General features: G+C 36.5%; 1 protein-coding gene across 1 annotated transcript in view; it reads right to left on the reverse strand.

Moving 5' to 3' along the window:
* The window catches only part of LOC132098559 (deleted in malignant brain tumors 1 protein-like), a 66840-nt gene extending 50575 nt beyond the window's left edge, over nt 1-16265 (reverse strand). The window contains exons 1-10 of the mRNA XM_059504632.1: nt 16056-16265; nt 12686-12838; nt 12029-12343; nt 11443-11766; nt 11002-11316; nt 10357-10680; nt 9963-10280; nt 9509-9814; nt 9216-9293; nt 8687-9019 (exon numbers count right to left, since the gene is read on the reverse strand). Of these exons, the coding sequence (XP_059360615.1) occupies nt 8687-9019; nt 9216-9293; nt 9509-9814; nt 9963-10280; nt 10357-10680; nt 11002-11316; nt 11443-11766; nt 12029-12343; nt 12686-12743 (2371 nt within the window). The 5' untranslated portion in view covers nt 12744-12838; nt 16056-16265. The remainder of the gene's footprint in view (nt 1-8686; nt 9020-9215; nt 9294-9508; nt 9815-9962; nt 10281-10356; nt 10681-11001; nt 11317-11442; nt 11767-12028; nt 12344-12685; nt 12839-16055) is intronic.
* Nucleotides 16266-16480: the final 215 nt, after the last annotated feature.

Consider the following 16480-nt stretch of genomic DNA (forward strand, 5'->3'; position numbering starts at 1 on the left):
AAATATTTAAAATATAAACTGATATGAATGAACTGCAAGAGGGGAAAAATGTGTCCTTTTATTTATTTACTTTTTTTGGATTTACATAAAAAGGTATCAAAAGCATGGTACAGTAAATGTGTGATATCTGTCATATAAAAGCACATCAAAAACGACCATTACAGTTGTACAACCATAGTTAGTTTGATGATTATTGTATTGTTGTATTGATTATTAATATACCATAGTAAAACTACAGTTACTGTGATAAAAACATGGTAAATGGCCCGTTCCTGGGTTTTAACTTCAAATGTAATTTGTTACTGTTGTACGTGTCGTGGTTACCATGATTTTACTACAAATTTACATCTTTGAACCTGAAATGAATATATTGAAAGTCTATGGCACGTCACGTGACCGACAGAGTTTAATCACACTAGTTAGCAGGTGTGTTCATTTAGTTAAAGGCAATGAATGAAACTCAAAGACAGCCTCGGATGACTGATATAATACTGCTAGTAAACAATATGGCGCTAATCTGATTAATAAAGAAGACAGAATACATTTTATAACAGGCATTAAAAGAGCGAATTTACATCTACTCACCAAACCTGTGGCACATGTAAACTGATGGCAAGTATCGCGATGTGTGCTGAATGAGACTTCTTGAACGTGATTTCATAGTGATAAACTATGAATAAGCGATAAGCGAGAATGGGTTGTAAGAAAACGGTTAAACTGCTTACTTGCACGCGCCTTGGAGCGTTGTTAAACTCACCTTTTAATGCCGTTTTTCCTGCAGTTGAGCGTTGCTTTGGTCAAACTCACCGCTGAATGCTGTTTTACCTGCAGTTGAGTGTTGTTAAACTCACCGCTGAAAGCGCTAAACCTTTGCGGGGACTTTGATATCAGATTGCGAGTGGTTTTAAACATCAAAAACCAGTTGGAGGGCCAGATAAAATTATCTGGGTGCCGCCGTTTGACTCCCCCTGGCATAGATAATATTTTGTAGCCCGATGAGAAAAAAGGGAGTAAATAATTAAAACTAAATGAACAGCATTAGCTGCTACGTGTGAAAAGAAACCTGCTTTGGATGTATTATGTTCAGGACAAACGTAATAGCACTGTAATAAATTGGCTATATTAGGTTAACGACCAAAGTAATAGCACTGCTTATATTAGGTTAAGGACCAACGAAATAGCACTGCTTATATGTTGGCATGTAACCTAATTGCGATTTGCAAAATAGTTTCCTCAGAACGTATTTCATGTGATACAGGGTTGTGTTATTATTATTGTTGCTGCCAGAAATCTGTAATTTTTGTATTTTTTCAATTATTTTATATAGTATGATTTCTGTGTTATATACTATTCTGTGTAAAAATGTGGTTTAAAAAAAAAGAAAATTAAACTATTTTTCAAGCCAGCTCAGAAGCAACATCTCAACCAGCTTATAATCATGAATATGTGCTGAGTAAACAAATGTGGCATAAATGTGTTTACACATATTTTAACGTTTTAAACATGAAATTATGAAAATGCTAAATAATAATAATACAAATAATTTATTAATTAGCGTTCACTATTCACTGTCTATCACACAGTGCCTTCTTTTTTTTTTTTTTTTTTTTTTTTTTTTTTTTGCTATATGTTTCTTATCACAGATTGTGCGCATCAGTCTAAAATGTTGTATACTATGGCATTGAGTACTTTGGCTGTTCTTCCTTTAGATACAACAGCAACACTCGAGTGTAGCCACAAATGTGCAGCTGCTACCTGAGCAGATGACTCCAGCATCTTTAGTGTGTTCACAAAAACTTCGGTCCCATCCTGCTGATTCACAGTCCTTCAGTGTGGATTCTGAACCAACACATCTGACAAAAGCCATCCAGACTGGTCCTGATCCTGGTCCAAAGTGTGCATTAGCCAGAGCATCTACAGGTTCTCCACAGTCCAGCTCTCTACACACCACTGCAGCATCAGCCAAATCCCAGGCAAAATCACACACTGTTCCCCATTGACCTCTGTGAAGAACCTCCACTCTACCAGCGCAGTGACTGTGACCACCAACCAACCTCACATTCACATGGTCTGTATATTTTAAACAAATGAGAGAGACAAAGAAAGGTCATATTGTGAATTAATAAATAATAATCTCTTTCTTTTTTATATACTTGTGTACCTACCAGCTGTGATGAGTATTGCAACTGCAAAAAGTAAAATGAACGTCAAGTATCTTCCTATCATCCTCAGCATGATTAACTCGGCACCCAGTAAGCTTCTCCGCACTGATGATACAGAAGTACAGACATCCTCTCAGCCTCCTTAATGCAAGAAAAAAAGAGTCCCAACACCCTCCAGTCACACTCACTATTACCTTATTAGACACAACAGAGGAAATCATCAAACAACCTCAGTGACAAATCAGAGGAGGCTTTTCTGATTTTCACCATATATATCAAAGCTGTCACTGCTGATGAACTCCTCCTCCCCACACATCAAGATGCCTCACTGAGGGGAGACACGGAGACACACACACACACACATTTGACATACAGGAGACAGGAAACTCTCCAGTTTATTTACGGCATCAAAGCCAAACACCTGCAGAAACGAGATAAATGCACTGATAACTAACTGTGAATCTCCAAAACACTATTAAAGTCTATTATTGTATAGATATGTCAGCATGACATATTAAACTCAACTTTGAAAATTGTAAAATGACATAAAATTACAATTGAATAAATAAAGACTTACCTTTAGTTTAAGTCTAAACAGATTATTATTAGTGGGAGGCAGAAAAGATGTTTCTCCATTCATTCTCGTAACTAATGTGAAATGTATTTAATCCCGTTAAACTTTTTATTCCATCAGATGGCCCACAAAACCCATAATTGCTCTTCAATGTTGTTTTCCTTGTGACCAGCAGAGAGAGTCAGTGTGCTACTCTACGTTCTGCTTATCCACCTTGTGTTGCACATTCATACTTCCACAGCAGTGTAGCAACAGACTAAAATTGTACAAAGAAATAATAAATGAATCTCTGTGTATTTTAGCTTGAGGGGAAAAAAAGATAGTTTTGATAGTTTCAGTGGTATCTCACGCATTAAATAAAGATAAATTAGAAAATAATTTAGTATGACAAAATTTAAAATAAACCCTCCACATAACACTACATAGAAAACCAAACTAACTGTGGCTGGTTTACATGTAAATCCTCTCATCTACATGTTAGTGGTTCTTCTCCAGAATATTTAACAATGTGACTTTTGTCTAGTCAAAGTTTGGTCTACATGAGACTAGACGCAGTCTTAAAGCTACGGAGAAAAAAAGTGTTTGCCACCTTGCATAAGTGATTTTTGTTGTAGCAAAGTAGTATAGTAGTAATACACAATAATTGTAATATGGTCCCGTTTAGAGGGATTATAAATCTGTAAACATAACTACTAGTATCAGTGATCTGTCCTTTTAGAATGGTCTCAGATGTGTTATCAGCACCTGATAAATATACTTACAAACACACAAAGAATTTAAGATTGTTTCAAAATAAAAATTTTTACAAATGGATTGTTTTTGTACAACTAGCCAACATTACAAGATTTAATTAAAGGACAAATCTGTGTCAACAAAAGTCAGTCAGCAACAAATGCTAAATATTTGTCTTAAAAAATTGAATATTCATATTTCAAATTTAAAACACCTTAAATGAGCACACGAGACAAACTGATTAAAAGTGAATAACACTATATTATTTTATAGCACACCAAACTCATGGAAAACACAAACAAAATGTGGCATTAAAAGGGTGGCGATAAACCATGAAAAAAAGACAACATGTCTAGAGAAAAAAATTAATAAAACTAAATAAAACTATATATCAGGAGGTTCGTCATCATACAATACATTATTGTCTAAATAAAAATAAAATAATATCTCACGAAACTTTAAAACCTGCAGCCAGTTGCTTAGATTAATCTTATAAGTTAGCCGTAGTTAGTTTTTTTTTTTTGATTACATAATAATAAATAAATAAAAATCTGTTTTTGCAAATAAACTCTTCATATACAGAATATGGCACTGAATAATGGAGCATCATGTGTAAAGTAGTAGGCTTAAACCTTAAGAAATAATTATTTACAAAGATTTACAGATCAAACAAAACAGAGAATGTATAAACTCTTTAGAGGAAGCTACTGAATATATCTTGAAAGAGATGCATGATGTTAAGAAAGATATTGGGATTCTCAAGAAGGTAAATGAAGAACACCAGAAGAGAATATCTGAGTTGGAAGAAAGAGTAAATAAAGCTGAAATATACAAAAGAAGATGAAATTTAAGGCTTTACAGTGCCAGAGCCGGCCCGACCTAATAAGCAATATAAGTGGTTGCATAGGGCCCCAGGGCCTCCAGGGGACCCCATGCCAGGGTTCAGACGATAATGCTTGATAACTTTTATAAAGTTTCAGTCACGTGTGTTAATGTTTGAAAATGAAGAAGTGACACTATAAAACTGGTGTAGACAGAAGAGAAGTGGGAAAAGAAAAAAAAAATTGAGCAATTTTTTTTAAATGCATATATTATCTTATTTTCCATCGACCAGTTAAGTTTTACAACACTGCACTGCACGCTTTTGCTGTGTACAAATTTGGTCAGTATTTCTCATTAATTGATCTGAACAAAAGAAGCAGAAGTGCTGACTAAAAATGCAGTTCACTCTGACAGCAGGTGGTGCTTTAGGAACAGCAGAAATACACTGTTACCATGGTTACCCCTGTACACAAAGCAGCACTGCGCAAACTTCTGACACCTGCTTGTTTGTCATGGAGGTCAAAGGAAGTCATGTTACATGTTTACATGCTTTCAAACAGCCTTTCAGCATCAAATAACACAAACATTCAAATATACCATATCTTTGTTCAAACATTTGCACATATACATTTTTGCATTTAAATCAAGAATAAAACATGCCAGTCCAGATGCCCAAAATAGATTATTCTGTATTATTATTGATAACAATAATATTAATAATAATAATAAATCGTTCTCTTTAATTGTCATAATCCAGGTGTTCTTGCTTTATTAAAGCATTAATCTCACAACATTTTAAAAGCTTGAACTTTTACATTTTTAAAAGATTTAAATATTTGTTGAAAGTGCTTGATAAGTAAATATGTCTTCCTATTTATATTGAAAGATAAATATGGAGAACATGCTGATTAAGACAGTTTGGTAATTTTTTACAACAGGGTTTCTAATTTTCATTTAGTTATCTTGATGTTCTAAAATAACAAACAGTAAAACTGAAATAAAATGTATAACTATACAGAAAATCAACAAAACTAATAAAAACAACAAAAGCAAACAATAAAATTACTAAAACTTTACAATGAAAATGACAGCAGAAAATATAAAAAATTATATAAAAATTATTCAGTATAATAACAAAACTATAATGTTTTTGTTGTTGAGTAGTCGTTTGATCTCATATGACCTTATGTAAGAGCTGTAGCGCAAGACTAAAGTGATATTTTGGTTTGGAGAGATCAAAGCTTGATCTAGCTCAGGACTGTTTTGATTATCATAACCTCAATAATGTATTTTAAGAGAGATTTTGTTCTTAACAAGGTAGTTTATCCAAAAATAAAGCTTCTTATCTCTTACCTTTATTTTGTTTCTTATTTATATGACTTACAAAAGGAGATGTCAGGCAGTATGATGCCATTCAGTTACATTTTTATTTAGCTAATTAAATGGTAAATAAGAGAGTTTCTCTGTTATCTCATTTTGTGTGCCAAATATATTTATTTATATAAATTGTATAATAATTGTAATTGCACACAAAAATATGATTTTCAAAAGCTGCGTAAAGTGATTACTTTTATTAATTTGTTTGAATATGTATAAATCAATATTTTACAACGTAACTAATTACAAAAGCTGAATAATCAATCAAAGTCTACTGATTAAGCAGTAAAATAATCAACAATTAGTAGATTAATCGTTCTAATAATTGTTAGATTAATTGATTATTAAAATAATTGTTTGTTGCAGACCTAGTATACAATGGGGGGTATGTGGTGGTTATGGGGGGCCCCTCTTTTGAACATCTGCTTAGGTCCCCCAAAATGCTAGGGCTGGCCCTGTTGTGTGTGTGTGTGAGATGATTTTGTATTTCTTAATATATGCCCTATGTAATGTCATTGTAAGGAAAACCCTCAGTCCTCAGCTCAACAGGTGGAGATAAAAAAAAGGGTGCATAAAAGCAACAACAACAAGGATCAGCCCAAACTTAACCTGCAGATTAAGCTATTTCTGCAAAAGATTCAAACTCAATGAGAATACAGTAATCAGCTACAAAGACTAGACACGGTTCAAAGGGGAAGTCGTGGCCTAATGGTTAGAGAGTCGGACTCCCAATCGAAAGGTTGTGAGTTTGAGTCCCGGGCCGGCAGGAATTGTGGGTGGGGGGAGTGCATGTACAGTTCTCTCTCCACCTTCAATACCACGACTTAAATGCCCTTGAGCAAGGCATTGAACCCCCAACTGCTCCCCGGGCGCCGCAGCATAAATGGCTGCCCACTGCTCTGGGTGTGTGCTCACAGTGTGTGTGTGTGTGTGTGTGTGTATGTTCACTGCTCTGTGTGTGTGCATTTCGGACGGGTTAAATGCAGAGCACAAATTCTGAGTATGGGTAACCATACTTGGCTGAATGTCACTTCACTTTCTTCTTCTTTCTTTTCTTTTTTTCTTTAAAGTCATTGGAACCATTTTAAAGTTGAAGTGCACCATCACACAGTAAACTCTGCAGTTGAGACAGGTGTATAAATGTGTTTGAATTTATTTATTTATTAATCACATTTTACATGAAGTGTTCAATAAATCTTTGCTATCTGTCTTTGCTTTACAATAACTGATCTTTACAAAATGTGGTAAATAGAATGAATGGATTATATAATTTGCTTATTTGTTCATTGTTACCAAATTTTGTAAAGCATGAACATTTTTTATAAAAAAATAAAAATGAAATAACAAAAAGCCATTGATGCATTAGTAGCAATATAAGAAAGTCCCAGTAGCTCCAGTATCTGTAATATGATTTCAATGAAAGAGATAGTGGGTGTGGTCACTGAGTCGTATGGCCCCTCCTTCTTTGTTTGACTCCTCCCCCATATCATCATAGTCTGTTTTAAAAAACAAAAATTCACATATTTCATTGTTATAATTTCATTTTGATTTAGTTTGAATTAGAAATGTAAACATTATAAACATATAGTTATAAAGTATGAGGTGACAATAACCTACCTAGGTTTTTCTCATCTTCATTGTGTTCTTCACGTCATCATCCTCCTCCTGATTTTCCTCTGATACACATGTTAAAAAAAAACTCACACTGTAATTTGTAATATAGCTTGTCATGTCATAGACAACTTGAGACTATTATATAAAACCTGATAAAGCTATGATGATTCATTAATTGTAGTGTAACAATAGAAATTATATATATATATATATATATATATATTATAGATATCAATGGACTTTTAAGGTAATCAGTTAGACTATCTAGCTTTTTTATTGTTGACATTTTATTCATTATATATATATATATATATATATATATATATATATATATATATATATATATATATATATATATATGTTACAGATGTTAGTGAAAAGAATATATGATGGACTTTGAAGGCATCTTGAGTTAAACTGTTTCATATTTAGCATGATTGATAAAATGCTTGAACCGGAAGCAGCAAGACTAGGATAAATGAATACGGAAGTCTGTTGTGCATAACCTCTATAAAGTACAGCTGTCACAATTGTTGTACGATAAGAGCAATCCTCCATAGGCAAGACCATTAGTTTGACCTTCACTTCCTTTCGAAGGCATGGCCAAAATCTGGTTTTGATCTTGTACTGTAGGTGGGCTTTTTGCCAATGCTGTGTCAAGTAAAAAGCTTCACTTTTTTAAACCATTAGCTCTTTTTTTATTATTTTATTGCACTGTGTCTTGCATTTTTAAAAGCTTACATTCATTCTGTGTGAACAATGCCTGTTTAATCAGCTCACTGCATTTTAGGGTTAATTCACACTGCAAAAACAGATGATGACAATCATCAGATTACATTTTTTTTTTTTAAATCACAATTCAGCTAGACTTTCCACAACTTGAAAAATGCAGAATGAACATATTCAGTTCATGGAAACAAAGACTAATGGCAACAGACACTGACAGGGAGACACAATGATCCAACAAAACCTGTCAATTGTATGCATTGGTCAGCATCTGTCACTGCAGTTTAACTAGTCTTCGCTTTGTGTGGCTGGCCTATTTTATAGCAACTGTTGAACAGTCAGAAGTTTTCAATAAACTGTATTGACTCTAACAGCTGATCCAATTGTTCATATCATATTTTAACTTATTTAAAAATATAAGTGTTTGGGGAGCTAAGTTAATTCTTTATCTCCTCCAACTCCACAAATGCACCTAATATGAAACCACTTATCACTCTCAAAAATTTCATATAGGAAGATACTTTCACTGACAAACACATTAACGTGCAGATTTGTGGTTTGGAGTCTGATAAACTATCATCTACAAATTCATCTGATTACACAAACACAGAAAGATAAACAGTTGCACCCATCTGACATTCTCAGTTCAGAGACTTTAATTGAAATTTTAAAATCTTACTTTTTGTTTGGCTATGACCTTCACAGGTGAGTCCAGCGTGCTCTTTGTGGGAGCAGTCAGTGTGGTTATTCAGGGAGAGAGGACAGTCCCACAGATGAATCTCATTTCCTCTGCACTCGACTTTGTTCATCCACACAACACCTTCACCAGCACCAAAGACTGAATTCCCATCAGCCCTCAGTGCTGCTCCACAACCCAGCTGCCTGCAGACCACCTGAGCATCGCTGATGTCCCACTGATCATCACAGACTGAGCCCCACACAGCGTTATGATACACCTCCAGCCTCCCAGAGCACCGGCCATCCCCTCCACTCAGTCTGAGAGGTGCATGATCTAAAGCACACACATCAGCACTGAAATTTACAACAAAACACACACTGAACCAAGATAGCTTTAAATGTATGATTAGACTTCTTGTTCTAGTTTTAATTTACATATTTCAATGATATACTTGGAGAATAAGGTTTACGTTACCTAAAATAATTTTTTTTTTACAATTATTATATTAATACAATTAAAAGGTAATTACTTGAACACTCTTTCTGGTAAGGAGATGGTGAGATTGAACATGTCAGATGACTACGAGGAGACTCCTGATTCTCCTCCTCTGAGATTAAAACATGAAGAGAACATTAGCACACAAGGGACATAAAATCTTTTAGTGAAACATTAGTGTGAAAACATAAATTAAGCCTCACAAATAATTTTATGCTCTTTCCATCAGCAAAGTTTAACATAAGTTTACTCAAGAATTATATAAACATTGTGTTTAAAGAAACATGACTACTGAGAACATTTTACATTATTTAAATATCATCTTACCTGAGCAGGTGATTTTGGCCACTTCATCCTTACTATCACAGTCATTCTGTCCCCAGGGTGAAGATGGACACTGCCACAGATATGAATCATGTGGTCGACATGTAACTTTATCCAGCCAGTTAGGAGCTGATTTCACTCTTGCTGAAGAATCAGACAAAACACCAGATCTTCCACAGTTCAGCTCTTGACAGATCAGACTCACTGTATCTCCGTCCATCTGGTTCCAGCACACATTACCCCAGGATCCATTGTAGAAAACCTCCAGATTCCCTTCACAGCCATCAGTTAACCTGATCTCTTTAAACTCTAGATGAAAATGAAAAGAAAATATAATTTTAAAATAACAAAATTGAAAAACCTGGGGATTATGGATACGTGAATGTGTTAAAAGGTTGATTCTAAAACCTTTATATTAATTTTAAGTTTAATTTAAAAAATACAGCACCGTGTTTACCTGAGCACACGACTCCTACATCCTTCTTGTGTTGACAGTCATGTTTTCCCCAGCCTGGAGAAGAGCAGCTCCACAGGGACGTCTCATTCCCCTCACACTCCACCTCATCCAGCCATATGTGTCCAGAACCAGGACCAAACCAGGCTGGTACCTGCTGGTTACTGAGGGCCACTCCACACTGCAGCTGTCTGCACACCACATGAGCATCTTTAATATCCCAGGAGTCATCACACACTGTCCCCCATGAGCCGCTGTGAAAAACCTCCAGCCTCCCTGCACAGTCTCCACCAGAACCCACCAGCCTGATGGACCCGCGACCTGATATTCAGAGACAGAAAAAAACATTATTGATCACGAACAACTGAAGAATCTGCCCAGATGTTGTTGTTCTCACTGATGCAGGTGATTGACAGCTGTTGTGTGGAACTGCAGTTGAGAGTTTGTGGAGAGCTGCAGTTCCCCAGGTGAGCTTCACTCCCAGAGCACTGGAAGCCCGTCACACACTCCTGACTGTGTTCAGGACTGGATGAAGAGGAGCTGGAGAAGTTCAGCACAGAGCCACAGCCCAGCTGTCTGCAGACCACAGAGGATTCAGAGAGACTCCAGGAGTCCAGCAGAACTCTCCTCCAGACCTGATGGATGAAAACTTCCACCTCCCCCTCACACTGTCTCTCTCCAGACAACCGCACCAGACCGTCATGAAGAGCCAGAGAGGAATCTGAGTGAAAGATCTGACATTTTACTAAAATACTGCAAATGTGTTAAAGACCACAGTGGAACTCTATAGTTTTATATAAATATTACGTTTTATATAATTAAATTTAAAACTTAAATGACAAAAGCATTAATCTTCAATCTGAAATGTATAGGGAATACATACATTTTATATAAGATTAAGTCTTCCAGTAGCATAATGTAAATAAATGCTACAGTAATATGAACTTTATATCATTGTTACATTTTATAATATACATATATTATTTTTTATATAAGTAAATTTGAAACTTAAATGATATTAATATCATTAAAATGGACTCACCAGAGCAGATGACTCCAACATCTCGTCTATGAGAACATTCAGCTCGACTCCATGAAGAGATGGAACATTCTGAGAGTTTTGTTTCATTCCCGTCACAATCAAACACATCAGCCCAGATTTCACCACTTCCCTCTCCAAACCAGTCTGATCCCACAACTGACACAGCAATCCCACAATTCAGCTGTCTACAGAGGACACTGGCAGCTCTCATATCCCAGCATGCATCGCACACTGTGCCCCATTTACTGAAGTACTGACGTTCAACTCGACCAGAACAGATGTCAGGACCATTGACCAGTCTGAGATCAGTGTAACCTGGAGAAAGAACACAGAGTTTACTGAGATTCTAAGTAAGAGAAGTGCTCTACCAATTGAGCTACAGGAACACTATTTAATAATTACATAGTATATTATAATTATATATTATATTATATAATTTACCAGAACATATCAGTCCGACATCATTTTCATGGGTGCAGTTTATTTTAATCGAGTTTGATGATGGACAGTGTCGAATGTGTGATTCATTTCCTCTACACTGAATCTCTTGTGTCCACATCTGAGCGTCTCCTTTGCCAAAAGCAGCTGCTCCCAGCACCTGTACAGGAGCCCCACAGTCCAGCTCTCTACACACAACCTCTGCATCCTTCTGGTCAAAGACAGCGTCACACACTGAACCCCATCGTCCTCCAAAATACATCTCCACTCTTCCAGAGCACAGGTGAGACCCGTCCACAAGTCTTGACCTTCCGTAGTTTATAGTTTCTGATTTTATTTACAGATAAGACCATCATCTCACTATGATTATAATGCAGACATAATAATCATAGCAGCAAGTCCATTCATTTCATTTTTTAAGAGGATGAAATTGAGTAGTTTAGATCATAAAATATGCTAATTATCAAATAATTGTTTAAGAATTGCTCTGAAAACAAATCCACACAATTATTTTAAACTGCATTTATGATGTTTATGGATGAAATTCTAACAGTAACACAATAACAGGGTAATATATGGAGCAGCTCACCTGAGCATTTGACTCCAGCATCTTCTTGATGACCACAGTTATGAACACCCCATCCTAATGATCTACAGTCCTTAAGTGTTGATTCTGATCCACTACAGGCCACATTATCCATCCAGATTGGTCCTGATCCTTGTCCAAAACGAGCATCACCCAGAGCCTCTACAACCTCTCCACATCCCAGCTCTCTACACACCACTGCAACATCAGTCATATCCCAGTCATCACCACACACTGTTCCCCACTGACCATTATGAAGAACCTCCACTCGACCACTGCAGGGACTGTTACCACCAACCAACCTAACAGTCTCAAAATCTGTACATGAAAGAGAGAGAAAGAAATATAACCACAGTAGCAGTAGAACAGCCTACATACAATACAATACAATTCAATACATACAATACAAAATCAAGATAGAAAAAATTATGCTTAAACTAATGCTGTACAAGAAAATAATCTTAACATTAAATTTGTTGCATGTAAAAGCTTAAATCATTCATAAAATAAAATTTCTTAATTGATGATTAATGTTACAAGATCTTATTTTCTAGATATTACACAGGTCTCACTTTCTAGTGATTTGAGGCCGTCACAGATTAACTGCTCATTTAAACACACATTTAAATAAAACTCTTTACTGTCCATTTGTGTACTTACCAGATGTGGTTAGAGTGATTATAGTGAAGAGTAAAACGAGTGTCAGACATCCCTCCATCTTCTTCTGCTCGTCTCACCGTCTGTTTGACTGTCAGCACAAGTTTCTCCTCTGCTCCCTCAAACACACTGAAGAAACTGGCTCCTGTCAGCCCCCTAAAGAGAGAGAGAGAAACAGATGCCAATGACACCCACTGTTACCTTATTAGACACAACAGAGGAAATCATCGAACACAATCAGTGACAAATCAGAGGCATTTTTATTTTCTCCATAAGATAGAGCTTCACCATGATTTGAGAAAGTGAGGGTCATCATAGATAAATCAGAACCGACATCACTCTGTAGGCATCCCTATTCTTGCTTAGTGCGCCATGTAGCAGGATATGTGGAGCCTGATTTCTGCTTCCTGTTTTCTTTTCATTGTGCCTGCACACCACATGGTTTCCTATCTGACCTTAGTGCCCAGCAATCACATGTCCCTTTTTTCCACAGTGATAAGACACTATTTTTGATCTTTGTTGTTGGTCCAAATAATTGTTTCACTTCTGCATTTTGGTCATGAAATTTTCGCTGAGATCTCTACCCTGTAAACATAGCATTCTCAGTGTTCACTATGAAACCACCAGATTAATCTAGTTCCCTAACTCGCTTATGCATCCATATCATATAAATTTGTTGTTGTAATTCTGATCAGTTGTGCTCGTTTAGCTTGCATGTTATTCATGAAGGTATTTATGAACAAAGCATTTCATTATTAAATAGGAGTTTACACTCTTCAATCCATGCCTTTTTGAAGCACACATGTCTGAAGCAGATTCTTGAATATTCTGCATGGTATTTGCAGTGAATGATAAATCTTGTTTATTACCTAGATGTTTTTCGAAAAAGGTTCTTGGAAGAAAATGTAATGATTTTCAGGCTTCTCCAAAACGTGTTAGTGGGCAATTGCAGCTGTTAGTGGGCAATTGCAGCTGTCGGACACTCAGTGTTTAAAGTTGCATCAGTTACTTCACCCTCCAATGTTCTTAACAGAACTGCCCTGTAATCTGCACCAGAAAAATAAAACATATTTAGTATGTGTTTGCAGAATAGTTAAGAATTTACCAGGATGTTGAGGGGAAGGTAAACTTTTGCATATTGTTTCCATCTCAGACATTTTTAATGGTCTAACATTGATGTTATTTCCAGCTCTTACCCATACCATTGCATTCTGAGATCAATTTTACAGTTCAGTCTTGTTGTCAGGTAACTGACCGTATGCCTCAGTGTATGGACTAGTATGTGTATTTTTAGACTGTACAGTTTCACCAAGGATGGTGCAGAGGGTTCAGACATTTACTATGGTGGTGGTTTTCCTATTGTGGGGCAATTTTGTCTAGATACATAAGGAGCAACTTGTTTCATTTCTGGGCCCTGATCTCAGACTTTTTTCATTTCCTGCCACACATCGTAACTTTTGGTCATATATTTATAATTCCATTGTGGGTCACCCCACCAGTCAACTTTTAGCCAGTTTCATGCCTTCCTCTGTGAATGAACCCTCTCTTGGATATGGTTTTTCAGTTTGCGGTTTCATTTGCTCTGACCATCCTGCCAGATTGCTAACATATGGGCCAGCATAAATTCCCTGATTATGTCTGTACATAAAGTCGACTGCCATTTACGTGGGTAGTGGTCTCGATACCAAATCCCCCATCTTCCACTTTTTGGGATTTAATATTTAATGTGCACAAAATTCTTCTGTACTCAATCGCCCAACCTCAATTTTAGTGCATGTATCGTATGGTGACCATAGGTGATGGTCCTATATATGATTTTCACAAGACATTTTGTCCTAATCGCCCCTAAAATGACCTTCTTTTATTGTGTGTTTTCTAATTTTGAACTTTGCCAAACCTTGTTAGGCTTTCGCACAAACCGTGTTCGGGTCATCCACTAGAACACCTTTTATAGTCAATATATCAACATGCAGTAACAATTGGGATTAATTTCCTAAATAGCATAAAGCCTTTTACTGTAATAGGATTTTACATGCTCCCACGATCAAAAATATAGTGTGATCAGTACTGTATATCCAATCACTCTCCACGTTAAAGCTCAAGTCCATAGGTTTTGCCCCTTTTTGCCATCTCTGTTTGAAAACCTGCAATTGCAGCTATTTGTAGAATTATCTTCCTTGCGTAGGTTGTGCATTGGCACGGCTCCAGTGCGGATGAATCTAATGTGTGGCTGTCAGTCACCGCACTGTTGTGGATACTGCACCTTTTATTCACAGATTCTGTATCTTGAAAGTATAACCCAAATAAGAGTTTTCACTGGAGAATTTTACAAGTAACAATTGCTTTTGTTCTGATCAACTGAGCCCTGGTCGCACACTGTTTTTCCTGTAGCAACTTCTTAGTATGAATTATTTTGGTTTTGACTACATGTGAATCTCCAGTCACTTATGACTGTCTTTTCAACCTTTCAGAATTACAATCTGCCATTTTTTCTAGCCGCTATGAAAAAGGGGTTTAAACGATTTGTCACCTGCAGCATCCTCACGTGTGATACAGCATACTAGCCGGGACAACTTCTTTATGTTTACAGATTTTATGTAATGACGCAGCACCATGCTCAAATTTCCCGCAAAAACCTACCTCTACAATTTAAATAAGAAAACTTAATTACAAACTTAACACTGTGAATTGAGCTAAAGTAAGGCGATAGTTTTGAACATTGGCTTATTATGTACTTGCTCAAAAATTGATTTTGGATAATTATTTTTTTTTACCAAAAAAGTTATGGACTGCAGTTTTAATAATTATCAAATAATTACTGTTGTCAGCCAAAGTGTAACAACAATGAAACCAAAATTTCACTAATGACTGGTGATTAACCAATCACTCTCCATGTTAATAGTTATCAACTTATGGCGCTTTTCCACTGCATGGTACGGCACAGTACGGCTTGTACAGTTCACTTTCGGGGGGGTTTCCACTGGGTACAGTACCTGGGGCCTGGTTCTTTTTTTAGTATCACCTCGTTTGAGGTTCCAAGTGAATCTTACCTTTAACAAAACGTGACGTGTAAACTCTGCTGATCATGGTTCAGACATTCCTCTCATTGACAGCGGATCCAGCGAGAGCTATGGGGCGACGCAGAATGAAAATGTTTTTTTTTAAACTAAACTGCAGTGGAAACGCAAACCGTACTGAGCTGAGTCGTCCCACACAGTGCACAAGCGCCATAACTGTTGCCACGCAAAGTGTAACCACAATGGAGAGTCCACACTAATAACTAGTTATTAAACCAACCTCTTCTCTTTATGAGATACAGGATACAACAACGGTAAGCCGTGTATTCAGTCCATAGATATCTAAAAACACTCACCCCTTTTATTGTAGGTCCTCCTCTGATCTCCGGCACACTTTGCCTTCTCGCTCTCTAGGCTTTTTCCTGGTTCACAAGGAGAGTCCCCCCCTTTCACGCACGAGCCCCCAGCTGTTAGAATAAATTGCCTAAGAATATCTGATCGAGTTGAGCAGTCGAGCAGTGAGGCATAGAAGCTGGTTCCAGGGACCAATAATGACACAGACACAATCTTTATTGTGAGGGGCTTCGTTATAAATGAGTAACAAAGGAAGTGAAAATGTTAAATCAGCACAAGCAGGGAAATAAAATGAGACTAAAAACAGTTAAATAAATCATGTCTTGTGATTGTCTAGTGATGAAATGCAGATGCACGCAACGGGGTTCAGAAGGCAAAAGCCACAGGGTGTTATAGAATCTCAGCTTACTGAAATAAACAAAAATTT

The sequence above is a fragment of the Carassius carassius genome, chromosome 22 (assembly GCF_963082965.1).
Source record: "Carassius carassius chromosome 22, fCarCar2.1, whole genome shotgun sequence".
NCBI lineage: Eukaryota > Metazoa > Chordata > Actinopteri > Cypriniformes > Cyprinidae > Carassius > Carassius carassius.